Source organism: Eleginops maclovinus, chromosome 16, assembly GCF_036324505.1.
Source record: "Eleginops maclovinus isolate JMC-PN-2008 ecotype Puerto Natales chromosome 16, JC_Emac_rtc_rv5, whole genome shotgun sequence".
NCBI classification, from domain to species: domain Eukaryota; kingdom Metazoa; phylum Chordata; class Actinopteri; order Perciformes; family Eleginopidae; genus Eleginops; species Eleginops maclovinus.
In genome coordinates this window covers 12,013,166-12,031,048 of record NC_086364.1, presented here as the reverse complement: position 1 = coordinate 12,031,048, position 17,883 = coordinate 12,013,166, and the positions used below count along the sequence as shown (strand labels likewise).

Below are 17,883 nucleotides of genomic sequence, written 5' to 3'. Positions count from 1 at the left end.
GGGAAATAACATTAGGGAAGAGCTTAGTACAAAACCTATGAATACAACATGTAAGAGCAGCTCTTACGAACTTCTGCTTATTATTTAATTGATATAAAATACACGCCTTGTAAAAAGAGCTTTTGCTTAACGAACTACAGAGTGGAAACAACATGGGCAGTGTTCAGTGATAACATTCAACAAAATGGTCTTAGTCAATAAAAATGGCATCACTCAATATTTGTAACTTTTATTTTATTTTTTTCTGGCATGTAAAGTACAAATAATTAAACAATTCCATGAAAAAGTCTTCAAGCGTCTTCAGCTGAAATCCCAGTAATAAATATCCTAGACTAAACTGAAAGGTTTATTTTTTTTTTCTTTGTTAAATTTTGACATTGTTCATTTGGTCATGTTTGGAAGTATGAGATTTTGAACTGTTTTGATCATTTTCACCTTTTGATTTGTTCTACCATTCCAGGAAAATGTAAGAAAAACATCACTAAGTTACTGCGTCCCCTCTTCTAAATAAATAGACACAAAATACAGTTGGTTGAGAAACAGAAGGACCACTCACCCCTTTACTACCCTAGAGACACCCAAGAAAACCTTCCTGCAGCTTTTCTGAGCTCTGTAATATCTTAGTCGTAGCTCTTTGCTGGGTTTCTAAATGCATCTTGGGGCTAAAGAACATCTTGGTTTCAATTGTACAGATGATCTCAGTATTACAATGCTTTTACTGAAACAAACCCTTTAATATCTTCTTTTTTTTTTATGAACCCATCAGCATAAACAGGAAAGCATCTTGTGAGCTATCAAACCTAAGACATCCCTTTTGTTCCTGGCTAGTTTTCGGACCATCAAATGAGCCAGAACCTCGCTACAGGGACTGTCCCATGTCTCAGGGGTTCATAGAGTGGTTGAAAAAACAAGACTGTGATTAGATTAAATAATTAAAAGATTTTCATTTAACAAGACAAACAGAACACAGGCAGTAAAGGCATAACATCTAGCACACAGCATGTATGTTTATACACTTCAATTAGTTAAATATAGCAGTGCATTCTTTGACTATGGAGAACGTTTCCAAATCGTACTTCTAAAGCTGTTTTTCTATTTGTCCCCCTTTTTAAGAAACGTAATGGTGTAACCACAATTTTGGCAAACTTAAAATCTTTTAAACTTGCAAATATAATGAAATAAACCATAAATATACACAAAACATACTTTATACGAGGCAATAATAATAATCATAATAAATAGTTTTTAAGTTAACAATAAGTTAAAACTACAAGCTTAAAGTCGCCCAAATAATACAAGTTTGTTGGCGCTATTTTGAATTTTTTCTGTTTAAATTATTTTATGTTGCAACAAAAGCTACCACAGACTTTTACAAACACAATTGAACACAGTTTGATTGAAATAAAAAAATCTAACTAAGTCTAAACTCTGCATACACTGTAAAAACTGCAACTAATTAAATAATGAAGAAAAATAACAAACTGTACCCAATCAATGCAACCAAACATAATCTTTGACCCATGTGTGTTCTATATGGCAACATCAACAACACAAATACGCTAATTCAACAAGTGAGTCTTGATATGTAAATGAAATCAATAAGTTACAAGAAAATAAATGATATTTGAAATTGACATGGGCTAAAACTGATGATATATTAGACAGTATTCCTTTCAAGGTCATTGAATTGCTCCTTTGAGTCAGCCAAATATGCAGTTTCGTTGAGCTTGCATGGTCAGAGCACAAATTAGGGGATAAGGAATTGATTATGGAAATTTACAGATCAGACTTCTCATCGCTTGTTTGATTTTCTTAATGAGTCTGTTCATTTTAATGTTTTTTGTCTGAACTTTTACTCCTTTTTTACTATTCCGCAAACCTTTTCAGTGTGACGTTTAATTTATTTTTTAAAAAATATATATCATTTGATCTCAGTCAATATAAAAACAAAGCACATTGCACTTACTGTTCCATAGGAAAGTTTTTTTGTCTTTTTAAATGAATATTGTTGTTGCTCAAGCAGTGTAGTACTGTTTCCTGCCATGGTCCTTGGCTCTCTACTGTACATCAGGTGTAGGTCTTTGTATAGACTGTGTATGAAAGGTTGTTTCGGGCTGTGGTTTTGGTTTGTGGGTTGACTGTACTACATTGGACATGGCTGGGTAAACAACTCCAGCTGCAGTTCAACGTGGCCTGTTATCTCGGTTTTTCGTAACGTCTATCACTGTTCTGACCAAGTGCTCAGTCCTATATTTCTTCCAATTTGCTTGACCCAAAACTGCTAGATTAGGCATTTTTGTGGTCCTCTCCAGAAACGTCAGCGACAATCATTTAGAGTATTTTTGGGGGTGAAACAGATAGAAAGATGCCAGAGTAAGTGGTGCAAAGTTAACGGTTTTAAAGGATTCAATTAGTCACAAAACAAAGCAGATGATATAAATGTTGGGGCGAAAACATTATAACAATGCATCAAATTTGAACTTTGTCGAGAGCTGAACTGTTATCATAATTTATATTTTGATATGTTGTTTTGTATCATCGATGTGTGCATACGATTTGTGCAAATGGGATTGCTTGCAACTGTTTCCTATTAGAATTTGGTTTAGTGGTTATAGGATTTACTAATGCAAACTGATATGTGCAACTTAGGTGTTAAAAAGTAATGATAACTGAAATTGTAGAGGGTCCTTATTCAATAAATAACATAGATTTGTACAGCAATTACTCAGGGAATAATATAGTTAGTCTTAATTTATCCTTCTTGGTACTGACTTGCAAAGCAATTCTTTGGCAAAAATCAAATCTATCTAATCATAAAGAGCCATGCTCAGTGTTCCTATGAATCTGCATCACTGGTTGAATCTGCATTTTACCTTTTTAATTTGCAAGCAGCTATTCGGTTTTTCAGCTGAGCGATGAACCAGTCTCATTGCAGCTTTGTCTGGGATTCTCAAGTCAAAGAACTTCACTTCACTGCACCATGGTTGAAGCAACACTGTACACAACTTCAGGACAAGAGATGAGAGTGTGTATAAGCACTCAGAAGTACAGATGTGTCTGTCAGGTTAGACACTCAAGTGTTGAACTTCTTTACATCAGATTTATTTTTGTCAGTTAATTTCAATTGTTGTGATATTGTTGAACGGTTAAGTTTGTATGAGATACGATGCTCCTTCGCCCCTTCCCTAAATCCCCACCCATACACCGCATGCTTATTCCCCCTTGCTCTGCAAAGATCAGAGGGTTTAAAATAAAGCCATGCGATGTCCCAATTTTTCCAAGCTTAAGAATCTGTAAAAATTCAGCACAAGGTCTTGTTCCTTTGTATGTATAAAAATAGATTTATCTCTAATGTAATCCTTTCAAAGAGATCGTCCTCTTTGGCTAACACAGCGTCATTTAGAAAAGCAAAAGCAAAAATGTCTTGAATATAGTTTACCTTATTTAATCTATTATCATGTGCAGATGTCTTGATATTGAAAGACATTAGCTCTCCCCACGGTAAACTGTAAGTCTGGTCTGTTACAGACATTTCATCTAGACAGGTTGGCCTTAATGTTTCATCAAGGGTGCCATAAATAATTTCCATGCAATTGGGTTGGGGATATTTTGAGTAATGCTATTTTTGTGAAAGTGCCAAATAGATCTGAAGCAAATAAATAAATAAATAAATACCTTTCTGTTGTAAACAGATGTATTATTATGACACTGATTTGCAGGCTTGATGTTGTACAGTCATCTTTTAAGAGGGCAGGAGTACAAAGTTTCTTGGAAGCTTTTAAGAGAATTTAGCGGTTTTAAATAAAACTGAGGAGCATTTGGCAAAGCTAGAGGAACTATTAATCTTTCTCCTCAAGGGATCAGTGATCATTTTAACATTGCCATATATTATCGCTCACACGTGACTAAGTCAGTTTTAAATATTCAGTCACTGGGAACTGCAGTCCTACTAATCTGCTCTATGCATGTTGGTGCTGTAGATGTGCTCAACTGAATGGTAAAAATTTGACCTAATTTATCCTGGGAGCTTCTATCTGTGCACTAGACTGAAGAATAATACCGGTGCTCTTTAATTTTTTGGCTCATGTGTGTTATATCTCTGCAGAGAAGCCGTTGTTTAGACCTCATGGTGTGTTGTTTGACATTTTCTTCTGAGCTACTTGTAGCTGCAACTTGGGTCTTAATCCCATTCAAACTATCAAATTCCCTGCCTCCATTTAGAGTCATTAATCTAAAGCCTTGAAGTCCTGTCTTGCTGTAACATTCATAATCAAAGCAAGAACATTATAATTTGGATGTCTTGCTGCTTTTTTCTCTTGACCTCTTGACAGCAGATGGCCTTTGTGTTAAAGGGATATTGCACCACATCATGGCTGACAATGCCATCCAAAGTGAAAAGGCATATCGTTCATGTGGTGAGGTGTAATAGGAAATGTTGCAAAAAGTGAAAAAACACCGGTATTTTCCTTTGACTTGGCTGTGTTATGGTGAAACGGTTTTCCCCTTGTACTTGTCACTCTCTCGCCCACTAGAGAGTTACTAATGAACACTGTCACCATGGGAGCACTGCCACCCTGCTCCAAGTTCACAGACAGTCTGCTTGTGTTGAACCCATCCTAAGGATAGACTAGAAGATCAGTACAGGAACTTTTGATATGTGGACTAAATACATCTTCTAGTTATTGAACTGTGTTTCAGTGATACAGAAGTGTACTCTTAATGTTGTTTGGTGTGAGACTGTGAGGGAAAGAGGCCTTCTGATGGCTTTCCGACTACTCTTTTCTGTGACCAGTTCTCATTGGTTAGCCTAAATCTTATTGGGTCTGAGCTAATCAGCTCACATAGGGTAGAGGAACTGCCTTTACGCTAGGCACCACCTAATGCAGGTCAGGAAACAGTAGTCAAAGTTTCTAGAAAATGCTTACATACTCGGCTATTATAACCACCTTAAATATTGAATATATAGTTATATTTTTAATAGACGTATATAAGAGAACACTGTTTTTTAATTTCATTTTCTTTGATCTAAAAAAATCGCTGATTCAAAATGCCCAAGTGTAAAAAAAGTGACTACATCCTCTCCAGCAAGATAATAGGAGAGATGGTGGGGTAAGAGTTTGGGTAAATTGCACATATTTGTTCATTTAAATTTTTGATCGTTTTGTTCATCAGTTGTCATTATTTGCCTGAATTCAATCAAAGCACTCAGTACACATTCTCTGTCACATTCGTTAGACTGTCTCCTAAATAGATAGCTCTTGCTCCTACCCAACAAACCAGCTACGTACCCCTTCTAATTCAATCCAGGCAAATATAGGGAAGGACTAGCATGTTGTGTAAAGAGAAAAGAAAAACTCCACTAGTGTGTTTGTTTGATACTCTGACTTGTGTATTCTTTCGCGTATGGATATGTTTGGTTATGTCTGTGCGTGTATGCCTGTATCTGCATGTCTGTGTTTGTCATAATATATTATGGATTTGTGTGTGAATGTGTCAGAGAGAGACTCAGTCCAGGCCCATGTAGAGTGATATCACAGGGAGCTCAGGGTGCTCCCTGCAGGTCGAAGGAGCTTGGTGCTCGCAGCCTCTCTCTCAGGCCTTGTGCTGCTTGCTGGTCTTGAAGGAAACCTGCAGCACGCGGTCACCAAGACGGTAGCCATTAAGGCTAGCGATAGCCATGGCAGCTTCATCGTAGTTGGTCATGGTGACGAAGCCAAAGCCCTTACATTTGTTGGTGGTGAAGTCACGGATGACCTTGACATTGGTGACGGCACCGAATGGCCCGAAGAGTTGCCACAGGACGCTCTCGTCCGCCTCTGGGGACAGGTTGTACACAAAGATGCACCAGCCGGCTCCAGTTGGACCGGTAAGGTTGACGCCCGCAAGGCTGGTCATGCTGTCAATGGTGATGGGGGAGAATCTGGGGAAGAGAGTAGGAGAGCTACCATGGGTGTCATTCTGAAGTTCTACACAGAATTAAATTCTCTATACTGTCTCTTATGGGCATGTTTCTGTGAGAAATGATAAAGATCGGAGTCGGGGGACTCCATCTCCATCCCCTCTGCTGTACAGTAAGTAGATAAATATGTGTGGGCACCACAGTGGCTCCAAACTACCTGCTTTTATACAGAATGACACTGTGTGCCCTGAGACACAGACACCCACACACTGTGAATATTTTTTCTCATTTTCTCTGCTGACCAAAGCCTCTGGAAGAATTAAACACATGAATCACAATGTTCAACAGAAACCACAGTATTGAACAAAACACAGAAACCTAGAGAGGGATGAAAAGCAAATTGGAATCAAATCAAATCATACACAAACTGGAGCAAACAGAGGAGACGCAAACGGAATCTGGTATGTCCATGCTGGTGAAAAAAAAGGGACATTAAAGCAACTGAAACTGACAATGTTAGTTCATAAATAAATACATATAAATTATTTCTATTAATTAAAATAAAAAGAACAAAAAGGTTAAACAAAGCCATGCCAGAATACCCTGCTGTTAGAAGCTTGCATCATTGCTCTTTGCAATTACTGATAGTATTTTGTTGTCTAGGCTGCTTCTGTAACATGGTTTATATGGGCAGTGGGTATTAAGAATCGTGGCCATTTTATCTGATTGCGAGATGAAGTCAGCAGGTGGTATTCCAGGCACTTTGTTTGAGGTTTTAATTTGGCATGGATGCTTTTGAAAATACACCTTTGGCATTTACCTCTTGACTCCGTAGCTGGCGTTTAGTAAATTGTCGAGTCTGCAACGCAAGAGGGAAAATGAAGGGGATGCAGAAGTTAGTTATGAGATCTACAAGGAAGGGGGGCTTTCAGTTAACATGTTGCTTCTTCAGCGGCCTCCAGAGGGCATCCTCCCCTGCATCGCAGTCCCAAACCATCCAACCACAAACTGATGGCTCTAAAAAGTCCTGTGAGTATGTCTCAGCTGGTATTTATTGTTTGTCGAGTTGGGTTCGTTAAACTCCAAAATAGATCCCCCTTTAACAAAATCTGTATCCTAGGCCATTTCTGATAACAAGTAGTTATCCATAATGGATAAGTTAGCATTCCCTGATCTACAATTGTTTATGAGATTATGTAAACATATTTACTTCTGAAAGCCTTTGAACCTTTATTCTAAATGACCAATGTAGATGTGGCCAACATCTCACAATTTCACTCTATATTATGCCCATAATGTTGTAAAGACAAACTTTAAAGGTTCAGTGTAATTCTTCCTAAACCAGTATTTATTTAGCTTTGTTGTTTTGTTTTTTAAATTGTATTTGGAAAAGTCTGGTCTCTTACATTGGTTTTGAGCTGTTATTTGGATCTGGTCCCTTTCCAAGTGAAGGGATCATGCTGCAGTTTAAAAGAAAGTCAGAGAAAAAGAGTGAGAAGGAGGGACAATGAAATATTGCCATTTCCTTCTGTACTGTAAAGCAATAATATTGCTTAAAGGAACATTTGTTAGTATAGACAGAAAAGGTTGTTTTGAATTTGAATTTCTTTTGAATACACAATTTTCCTTATAAAATTAGTCCACTTGCTGTTTTTGGGGCGTGCCACTTCATCTGTTATTTGCACTCTTAGATGGTATGAGGCGGCCAGAGGTTCAGTACCTGAAACGCTGAGTCTGGTGGTGCAGTGGCCCTGTGTAGCGGCGGGCAGCAGTCTGGTACAGCTGAGTCAGTAAGGCCTGGCCTGTCTTCTGGCTGGGGTTGTTGGCAAACTTGACAGTGATGGGCTCCGCGGCACCCAAAGGCTTCTGTCCGTTCAGACCTTTGATAGCTTCCTCTGCCTCATTGCGCTTATCAAACCGGATGAAGCCCACTCCTCGTGATATGCCTGCTCCGATTTAGAATAAGAAAAAAATGTTACTACCTTGGCATCCATGACAGTTTCTGCCTACCAGTCTTTCATTCAGACATGGAATGGCTTTGCATGGGACATGATATAAGGCCTTACCTGTGACTTGATCCACTAGGATACGGGATGTGATGATGCGACCGTATTGGGAGAACAGCTGCTCCATGTCCTTCTGGCTCATGGTTTTAGGGAGCCCACTCACGTAAAGGTTGGCATCACGGATGGAAGCCGAGCTTGGCCGGGCATATGATACCTTTAACAAATAAATAAGTATATTACATTTATGTACCCCAAAATCACAATGGTTTGATCAGAGAGTTTGAATAGGGAGAAACATATTGAAAAAAACACCTGATGTCATTGGAGTGACTTTCCAAAAAAAGAGTCTTTATTTCAATCTGCTTCTTTCCTCTTTCTCTTTACTATCTGTGGACCCAAACTGATACTGATCATCAGCTAACACGCCTAAGTGTAAGCTTTGTTTTGCACTGAAAAGCAAGAGTTAGTTGATGTATTTTGCCTGAAATCACTGGTGGCTTAATTAGTGCACAGCCATTTTTGGTGCGTCTGTGCTTATATCCCTTATGGTTCACCGTTGGTCTACTTTCGTACTGCAGATAAATATTGGATTGATTGTTAAAAAAAAAAATCATAAACACATTCTTGTTATTGTACTGATGGGAGCATGTGAACACATGTGTGACAGATAATCCAGTTCAGTGTATTGTTGGCAGTGCTGTGTTTGTGTGTGATGGAGAGACAGAGTGAGTGTTGTGTGAGATAGGCTGAGCTGCCCTCCCTGCCCTGCCTCCTTCCTTTGTCTCTATCCTCTGGGGGAAAACAGCTCTACTGGCAAACGGCACACAATGTAAGTGCATCACAAGACTTGCAGGATGCTTGAAAACTTGTAAACACTCTGCTCAAACACACACACATTGCTTATATGCATATGTATTAGTGTGACAAATATACCTATTAGTGAATTTTACTATTTTAAACCAGCTTTAAAGTGATTTGCTTAGGCACAAAGAAAGCTTTGAATTCAAATTAAAAAGACTTGTATATTATCTTTCAGATGAATACAGGTGTTCTGATTTTATCCGTCACTACTGAGCACCAGTGTCTATTGTGTACACAGACGAACTGTGTGAGCAGGAGGGTTGTGTGGTGCAGTGATTAGGGTGTGCTGGGTGAGTCAGGGGGGAGTTGCTGTGTTCCGGGACCAGAGGCTGCCCTATAATTAACCCTTTCCCTGTCGCTCCCACAGTACAGATGGTGCCTGAAGCCCATATGGCCTCTAATCCTGTCATTGGCATTCTGCTCTCAGAGCTACCCCCTACCCTTTCACTGCTGCCCCCCCTACCCCACAGCTTCACCCTTCCTTATTTAAGTAATCTGTAAAATCAGATGAAACTATGCTATTGACCAGAGGAATTATTTTTTAACATCTGAGAATAAATAAATCAAAATGTTATTATAGATTAAGAAATGGATGTATCGATCATTTGAATGATTAACATAATGTGATAAAATATAATGTGTTTACAAAATCAACACCTTTTCATGGTTGCTCCAGAGTCCGAAATAATTTCACAACTGCAATCGTGTGCAGAATATTTGTATTAGGGACATTTCATAATTATGAAATTATGAAAACCAAATCTAGCTCTTGACTTCCTCATTATAGCTAGTTTATTCCTCAGTCATTCATCAGAATTAAAGTCCCTCTTCAAAGACAGCTGTTGGAAGATCACCTGCTCTGCTTTCTCAGAGATTTGATTTCTCAATCCTGCAGTTCTGTCTGAATCTTTGATGTACTTTGGGGGATGGAAGGAAGTGGTGTCTTATAATGTGCCCCCTCTTTCCCTCATCTGATTTTGGGACAAAGAAGGCCCCTAATTAGCCTGGATTGGAGGCAGATGGGGTAACCAGGACTGACCCTAGTGCACCACAGCCAGCCTTCCTAATTACATTTCCATCACAATAACCTCTGCATGCTGTCCGCCTCTTGCTTTCTGACCTCCGCTCTCTCCTGCTCTTTTCACCCTTTCTCTACTTCCTTTGTTCTGGCGACCGCTCCCTTCTGCCTCCTCCTCCCCATTCTCCTCCCCTCCCTCTGTCACGTCTGTCGCCACCTCTTTTAACAACCCCCCCCAGACACCCTTGACAAAATCTCTGCTTCCTTTCTTTTTGTCTTGCGCTGTTGAAGAATACTTAAAAGAAATACAAATATTTTTTAATATTGTAGAAAGCTCACCTTGATGGTTTTAGTCTGCAGTTTGAGACCATTCAGTGTGTTGATGGCCTTATCTGCGTCATTTGGATCCACATAGTTTACAAAACCATATCCCAAACTCTGACCTGGAGACAAAGAAAGAGCCCCTAATATGTCAGTGATTTTAAGATTCAGTCATAATGATGTTGTTTCCTAATGTAGAAAAAGGGTAGTACCTGTTATCTTGTCTCTGACAAGCTTGCAGGACTCGATCTCTCCAATGCTACCAAACAAACTTTTGAACTCTTCCTGGGTCATGTTCTGAGGCAGATAGTTGACGATCAGGTTGGTTTTGCTGTCGTCTGTGGAGCCATTGGTGCTAATGACTGGACCGTTGGGCAGACTGGTTCCGCTTGGACCGTTGGACACCTGGGTTTCCATGGTGCTGATTATCTGCTGAGGAAGAGGGTGGGGTTAGATTCATAATTCACAAAGAGACACAAAAGGACGTGGAAGGAGTGTTTTTTAACATAAACTATATACACAAGACACGCGCACAGATTGTCCACTCTGTCACTGTCAGAGGGAAAGGTCAGAAATCAGCATTGCTAAAATGGTCTGATTTATTATCTCCCCTCCCCCATTTCCCCCCCCATCTTCCCCCTCTCTTGCTCCCTGCCTCTGGTCCTGCAGATGTCACAGTCCCTTTTTCCTTACTAGTCCCCTCCCCCTATCTCTTCCAGGGTCAAACACCATTACATCATTACACAGGGATGGATAATAGTGATGGTGGTGTGTGAGGCCGGGGGAGTTTGGCGGTGGCAGTGGTTTCAAGATGACAGACAAAAGGGGGGTTGTGTTAAAGATATTTAATGCTACAAGGAATATCACGGTTTGGTAGAAAAATAAGTTTGAATTACACCTGTGTTCCTAAGACCTTGTTCAGATGTCTTTGTGATTTTTGTAAGTATAGTAAAGGCATGGGTTAGTGCACAGTATAGTGTTTGTGTTGCTCTGGAGTACATTGTGTTGCTTAATTTGATCCACTGCGGCTCCTCAAGCAACATCTGTGTTGCCAAAAAGAAAACTTCCTGCTCCACTTTCCCTTTCCTCTCAACATCCACTTCTCTGTGTCTGGATCATTATCTCTGGTGTAAATATACATGGAAAATCTCTGCAAACTCTGTATTTTAAACTAAGGACAAATCATTTCAAGGTGACATGTTTGTGATCTTGTTGCTTAGTGTGATGCTAATGTTTTAAAGCTGCAGTGATTTTTTCAGCAGTTTAAACAACATTTTCACGCTTATTATCCAAAGAATGTGTACATCCTATTTTTGTGTGTACATTAAATAGAAGGACAGGCTTTTTTTTTCATTTGCATCTGTGTTATTTTCATGTTGAAACATAATTTGATTAAATATTGAATTCATTGCACATGTCAACGTAAATAAGTATGCATGTTTATATTTAGGTTATCGTTGTTGACTCACGCAAATAAAACTGGCCTCTATAAAAATACCGTGTGTGTGCATTTGGAGTACATTTTACAGTTGACTGTTAAAATGTAAATGTATTAAAATGCCTGCCTCCCTTTTTTTATATATAAAAGTGTTAGGTGTCTGCATCGATCATTGAAATGCATAAGCAGTTTGGTAGTATTCCCATTATATACATTTTTGTGTCAGATTCTGGTTTAAGCTATTGGAGCTTGAAGAGTTATGTATGTCAATAAGGCTTAATAAATCTCCTCTAAAGCAACAAAGGGATTTAATTTTTGATTTATTATCATTAATTATATTGAAAGGTTTTCCTTTATTGGCTTTTTTGGATTACATCCTTAGATAACTAACAAAAAGCTTTTATTCTTATAAGTATTTTTCTTATTATGGTAACCGCAGAATGATCATAAATCAGATAAATAATTTCTGCCAGGTTGTTAATTTAATTCACAGCTCACCATCTCTTGTGAATCCACCACCCTTTTTTGAGTATAGGCTTTGTTTACTGTGTTACCATCACATTGCTAAAATAATTAATTTCTTAATTTGTGTCGGATGTATGTGCCATTACATGCTTTCTCTCTTTTTTTCCAGCGTCTGTGCATTGGGTTTGTCTAACCTGAATTTTCTCCTCGTCTCTGTAACCTGCTCTTGCTTTGAGCCTCACCTCCACTCTGGTTGCCCAGGTAACAGCCCCTCAAAGTCTGCATTGTTTCTAATGGCTGGCTGGCTTTCTTACTTTCAGTGTGTGTTTGTCTCTGTGCTTATTAGGAGCAGATATGCAGGTCAGACATTTCTTTCTCTGTTTATAATATTATATGGCTTCGCGGAAGCAGGGAAAATCAGTAAGTCAAATAGATAATGACAAGGGGTTGAAGGAGCACGGTGAAAGAGTAAAGACAGCCTAAAAATAAAACTCTTCAGACACATATCTACGCACAAAGGCAGTGCAACGTAGAAAGCAATCTGTCACAAGATTTTGATGCACCGCTTAGATGCCTGCCGACTATCTTTTTTCATCATGCATTATGAAACATTTAACATATGTAAAAAAGGTTGAATCGAGGTGTTGTATTTATTGTAATATTAACCTACACTGTTGTGCGATGTGATACATCTGACTAACAGGAATATGAGCAACTGAAAATGGCCTAGATATGACAAAAAGCATTTTACAGGGAGAAAAAAACATATTAGGGCAAATTTGACTCGCCAGCTGAAATAACCCTCAACATGGCAGAACACACATCCCCAGTGAACAGTGTGACGTTATATAATTCACAGACCCACGGAGTACACACTGAGAGTGGCTGACACAAGCAACAACTAAGATTAAGATGTTCATACAGAAACAGAGAGGAACGGCTTTCTTTGAAACAAACCACAAAATATTTTTAAAAGCTAGGTTATTTTTTAATATTCAGGCTGTTTTATTTAAATAATCTTAAACTAACTAATAGTCTAGTGTTTGGTTTGCAGTAACCAAATTACAATGGCAGTGACACAACAAATGATTGGGAAACTGTAGTCTACATTGAAAATACGCCCTGTTTAGATGTACTCCCGCTACAGACTCCAGACTCTCGACCAGTGGAGACAATGAAAATGTCCACCGAGGAGCAGCTTGTAACCATGATGTTCTAATTCTAATTCTCTCTCAAAAAAAATGACTTGTTAACTTAATAAAGTGGACAGAAAAATGAATTAAAAGTATATCTATTTTTAAAAACATCTTTAAAAATTCCTAAAAGATTCCATGTTGTTAGGGTAGCAGTGGGTCCCACACTGCTTTTTTCTATTTTGGGGTTCTGTGAGATCTCCCTTAATATTTAATGTACTGCATCAGCATCGCCCACACATGGTCCCAGACTCGCACGCAAACAAGAGCCCTGCCTCCTCTGCCAAACACATGAACCCAGACTTGCACGCAAACAAGAGCTATGCCTCCACTGCCAAGCACACATACCACCTACACTGTACACTATTAAATTACAAAACACAGAAGAAGCATTACATGACTAAATGTAAATGCAGCCACTGTTCTCTGCCTTCTGATACAAACCGCTTTCCTCAATTCATTTCTGCTCCAAATGCAGCACAGCACTGGAGGCTATAATGCATTGAAGAGTAATCACCTCCCAGTTATAACATGAGATATGTCACATTACATTTTACAATAGACGTAGAATCACAATTTAAAAGTGATATTAAAACACAAAATGACATTGTCACCACCAAGATTTAGTTTTGGCTCACAGAAAAGATAAAGGGCATGCTACATTTTAGGCTTTTTGTAGGTTGAAATTTACTTGATGTGTGTGTGTGTGTGTGTGTGTGTGTGTGTGTGTGTGTGTGTGTGTGTGTGTGTGTGTGTGTGTGTGTGTGTGTGTGTGTGTGTGTGTGTGTGTGTGTGTGTGTGTGTGTGTGTGTGTGTGTGTGTGTGAAAAAAGTACTACAATGATCTAGACAAAATGAATTATCAATCAAAATAAAAACTGAAGAAATCCACCTAAATATTTCTAAGTAACAATGCTTAATGATTTCTCCTTTTAACATATAACCTTGTCTCTAGGTCCACTTTATGATGCATTATATAAAGATTTTTTTTTTCTGGAAGGCATGAATCAAAACCGAAAGCTAGACTGAAGTGTAAATGAGCCCTCTAAATAACACAGATTAGAGGATTATCCCAAACAAAGGGCATTAGCCACACTCTGCAGCTTAAGGGATCATGGTGGCAGCTGTAAAACAACAGGGCGACAGGAGTCACAGCCTATGTCAGCCATGCACTGAGGCTCCATCCCATTCTCCGCTCTGCAGACTAAGAAGAAAAGATTTCTAAAAGATTTCAGCTCTCTCAGTATGTGTTGCTTTGATAAGATTGGAGCAGACAACGTCAAAGGCTCAGGGAGACAAATCTGTCCTGCAAGTGCTTGTAGCATGCGGGGCGCTATCCAGCGTGCTGAAAAAGGGAGTGGCTTTCGGACGGTGTGCTTTGAGGCCAAAGAGGCCCGAGAATCAAGCAAAGCCCATCGAGTCGTTTTATTTTATATTTCGTTAACTTTGACAACGTTTTAATTCGAGAAATTAAGAAATAAATCACATGTGCGAATATTTAAATATGGCAGATGCTACACATAATCCCTCGATTCCTCTTGTTTTTATATTTAGCCCCCCTTTCTTTTGAAGGGCAAGACTTGTAAACTCTGCAGGCATTCATGAAGCGGAGCGCCTTTTTGCTGAATAAACGTATTGAAACGACCAAACAAAAGAGCCACCCGTTCCTCCTCTTCTGCCTCGCAGAGGCTATGGCAGCACTATGAATATTAATGTAAACAGTGGCGCTTTGTGTCGTGGCCAGGGGCTGCAGGACTCTCCGGGAACAATGACTGTTACAGTTGCCAGCCACAAGTCAAAAACGCCAGGATAGTTCAAATAAAATTGCAACAATCCAAAATATTTATTTGCTGATTTGGATCGTTTTCCTTGAAAATTAATTGCATTTTATTCAGCAATTTATTTTTTAAATCTAGGTAAACTGCCTTTCCTCGGCGTTTATACAGCAAATGTACACTATTATAAATAATGTCAGAGAAATCATAAAAGGTTCGATTCATTTTAACCTTTCTTGTGGTCGTAATATTGAAAATGTATGATCAACATTTGAAACACAACAGACTATTTTGCAGTCTCAGAGATAGATCGTACATTCACTTCTTTCTTCCCTCCAGGCTTTTTATTTGTTGCTGATAATTACATGAAGTCGTCGGCAACAGGAGTCAATTCATCGCTTACATAAAATAATTACATTTACTGTCTCCTATAAGTTAGACAGGGCCATGTGTTCACTGTAAGAAATAATACTCCTTGAAGTCGCTTTATTCTTTTATATTGTATACAGAATATAAATGTCCTCTAACCTTTCAAGTCCTCAGCCATTACAAATGATTCAATATTTTTAATGCAACATGAAGTAACAGTTTAGACTGCTTTACAGTGATGGCCTCGACTGCCCTTGTCCTTGAATTGTGTAAGTGCCTTGGATAGGTTATCTGACTCAACGCTTTTATTTGCTTGGCACTGCGGTACAGGCATGGAGGACTGCGGACATGTGGAGGGGAGCTACAGCCACCGTCGATGTGATTCTGTCAGGGGATTGTCCCTTGCAGGTGATGCACAACAAAGAGAACAACTAAAACTGGGATTGGACATGTATCAAGTAGACAGTCCGAGGCTCCCAGACGATGAGGGCCGTCCACCCCCATTTTGCATGTTTTTCTAAGGAATATTTAGACCATTTGAAATTCAGTGATGTGAGACTTTAAAGTTGTTTATGGGCCCAACTCCATCTCTCACATCCTGTTCCTGCTATGTGTTCAATAATTAATCTTGTGTACTATTAGTCATAGACTGAACACCCTGACATTGTACCATGTCTGGATATACTTCCAATTAATTCAATGTAAATTTTTTTTTAAAAAAAACCCTATTCTATTCAATAAGTTTAATGATTTTACACTTTAGACTTTATTCAAGAGAGTTTCAACACTTGCATGTGATTTTAATGTTGGATCAAGCAGCGTGCTTGCTGATTCTTGGCTACATATTTTTTCCTGGCTCCTATAATTTAATGTAAATGTCTCTTAATTACTCTGCTTGAATAAACAAATTGTGTTGTCAACCAGCATGTCAAGAGGTAAATCGGAGTGGGCCTTTTGAGGCTTGAAGGCCCTCGTTTGGTGCTTAAACCCAGCAGAGACACGCCCAATCCGGCCGTCGGCTCAGAGCAAAGCTAATTTATCACCGCTCGCATCTCTTTCATCCGACACGCGCAACGCAAGCATGGCCATCTTGGACGGGTTTGCATTACTTGGAGGAAATGTGCTTAAAATGGAGATGTCTGTGTGCGTCCTTACTGTCACGGCCTCTGAGGTTTCCAGCCCATTTACTCGGTTGCATCGCAACGAGAACCCTGAGGAATTTGGACTTTGTCTGATTCAATGCAAACCAATGGATGCGTAATCTCCCTCCTCCCCCTCCCCCTCCCGGAGTGACTCGACCCTTTTTTCCTATGCCTTGCTGGATGGGCCCTCAGCCTCCGAGGCATCATGTTTTGTCTCCGAAAGCCGTCTCCAGCATCCTTGTGCTGCACCAGCAAAGAAAGCAAATCCTCCCCCACTGAACCCAGCGCTTCGTCGCCTCTCTCCATCGCCATCATAGTAATCTTGCGGAATTCCTAAATCTCTACTCCGGAAACATTTCGCAAATATCATCAAAGCTTCGACATTTAGGCACTCGTAGTGGCTGCGATAGATACACGTAAAAGCTGGGCTATCTAAAATGGCAGGATAACGACTTTATCCATCGCCCATTATGACTGCAGGCTGGAACGCAGCCGGCATGGCGCATCACTCAGTGTGATATTTCTAATTGCCGCTATCGATCTTTAATCGTATCATAAGAATACGGCAGTGCATATAGGACAAACACGTATTACACTAATCTCCATGATCCTCTATGTTTTGGCATGTGGGCATAGCCATGGAGCTCCGCTAAAAAGACATTCGTTTCCACTAGGAATATATCAATAGGCTAATAAGAGATACATCTGTGTATGGCTACATCTCATCACATTGCATTATAGTTAAAACAAATCCAACATAAACACACTGAGATACAATGTAACCATGCTGCCACAACAACCCTTTCACAGATATAAGAGAAGAGTTATACGTACAGTAACCATTCTTGACGTACAATGAAAGAATTCTAGGTCCTTCCTTCCACTGGTCTTGAAGCTGGATGCTGAGTCTTAATTTGTTCTTTGGCCTTTTTTAATTATATGGCCCTTCTGCCAGGAGTCCAAATGAAAAGAAAAAAAACAAAAAAAGGAAAAAAATACAATATTTGCCAGGGAATCTCAGCCCTCTGAGATTGTAGGTGTCCTCTATAGGATGAAAATGAGGAGAAAGGGGTTTTCTACTGGATGATGATGAGGGAGAGTGTTCTCTCCGAGTGGCGTGGGCGATGGTTCAGAAAAAAGAGAAGCAGTGATCCTCAGCAGGGTGTGTCCAGGGGAGGGTGTTCTGGTTCTTCTGTTTTTATGTGTAATTCCCTGCTCCTCTTGCAGTCTCCTTCTGTGCCTCTGCTGCAATGTTCTTCTTTTATGCGTCCTCCTGGCTGGCAGAGCGCGCTGCTGATTGGCTAATTGTGCAGGGAGGGTACTACATGGCAGCCATTGCAATGCGCTCCTCTCCCATTATCCCCTTCAGGAGAGATCACCAAGAGCCCCCCCTCCCC

At 39.6% G+C, this 17,883-nt stretch overlaps 1 protein-coding gene across 20 annotated transcripts; it reads right to left on the bottom strand.

Annotated features, from left to right (window-relative positions):
* Window positions 1–216: 216 nt before the first annotated feature.
* elavl3 (ELAV like neuron-specific RNA binding protein 3) lies at window positions 217–17,719 on the bottom strand. Of its 20 annotated transcripts, none has more exons than XM_063904688.1 (8): window positions 17,321–17,719; window positions 10,318–10,537; window positions 10,124–10,248; window positions 7,966–8,119; window positions 7,620–7,848; window positions 7,306–7,359; window positions 6,720–6,758; window positions 217–5,941 (listed from the first exon to the last, which is right to left on the bottom strand). In XM_063904688.1, the coding sequence occupies exons 1-8, from the start codon at window positions 17,327–17,329 to the stop codon at window positions 5,593–5,595; spliced, it is 1,179 nt and encodes a 392-aa protein (XP_063760758.1). In that variant the 5' UTR covers window positions 17,330–17,719; the 3' UTR covers window positions 217–5,592. The 20 variants fall into 20 exon arrangements, with proteins under 20 accessions (XP_063760758.1, XP_063760763.1, XP_063760760.1 ...); XM_063904693.1 differs by having other exon boundaries at window positions 217–5,920; XM_063904690.1 differs by having other exon boundaries at window positions 7,620–7,845.
* Window positions 17,720–17,883: the final 164 nt, after the last annotated feature.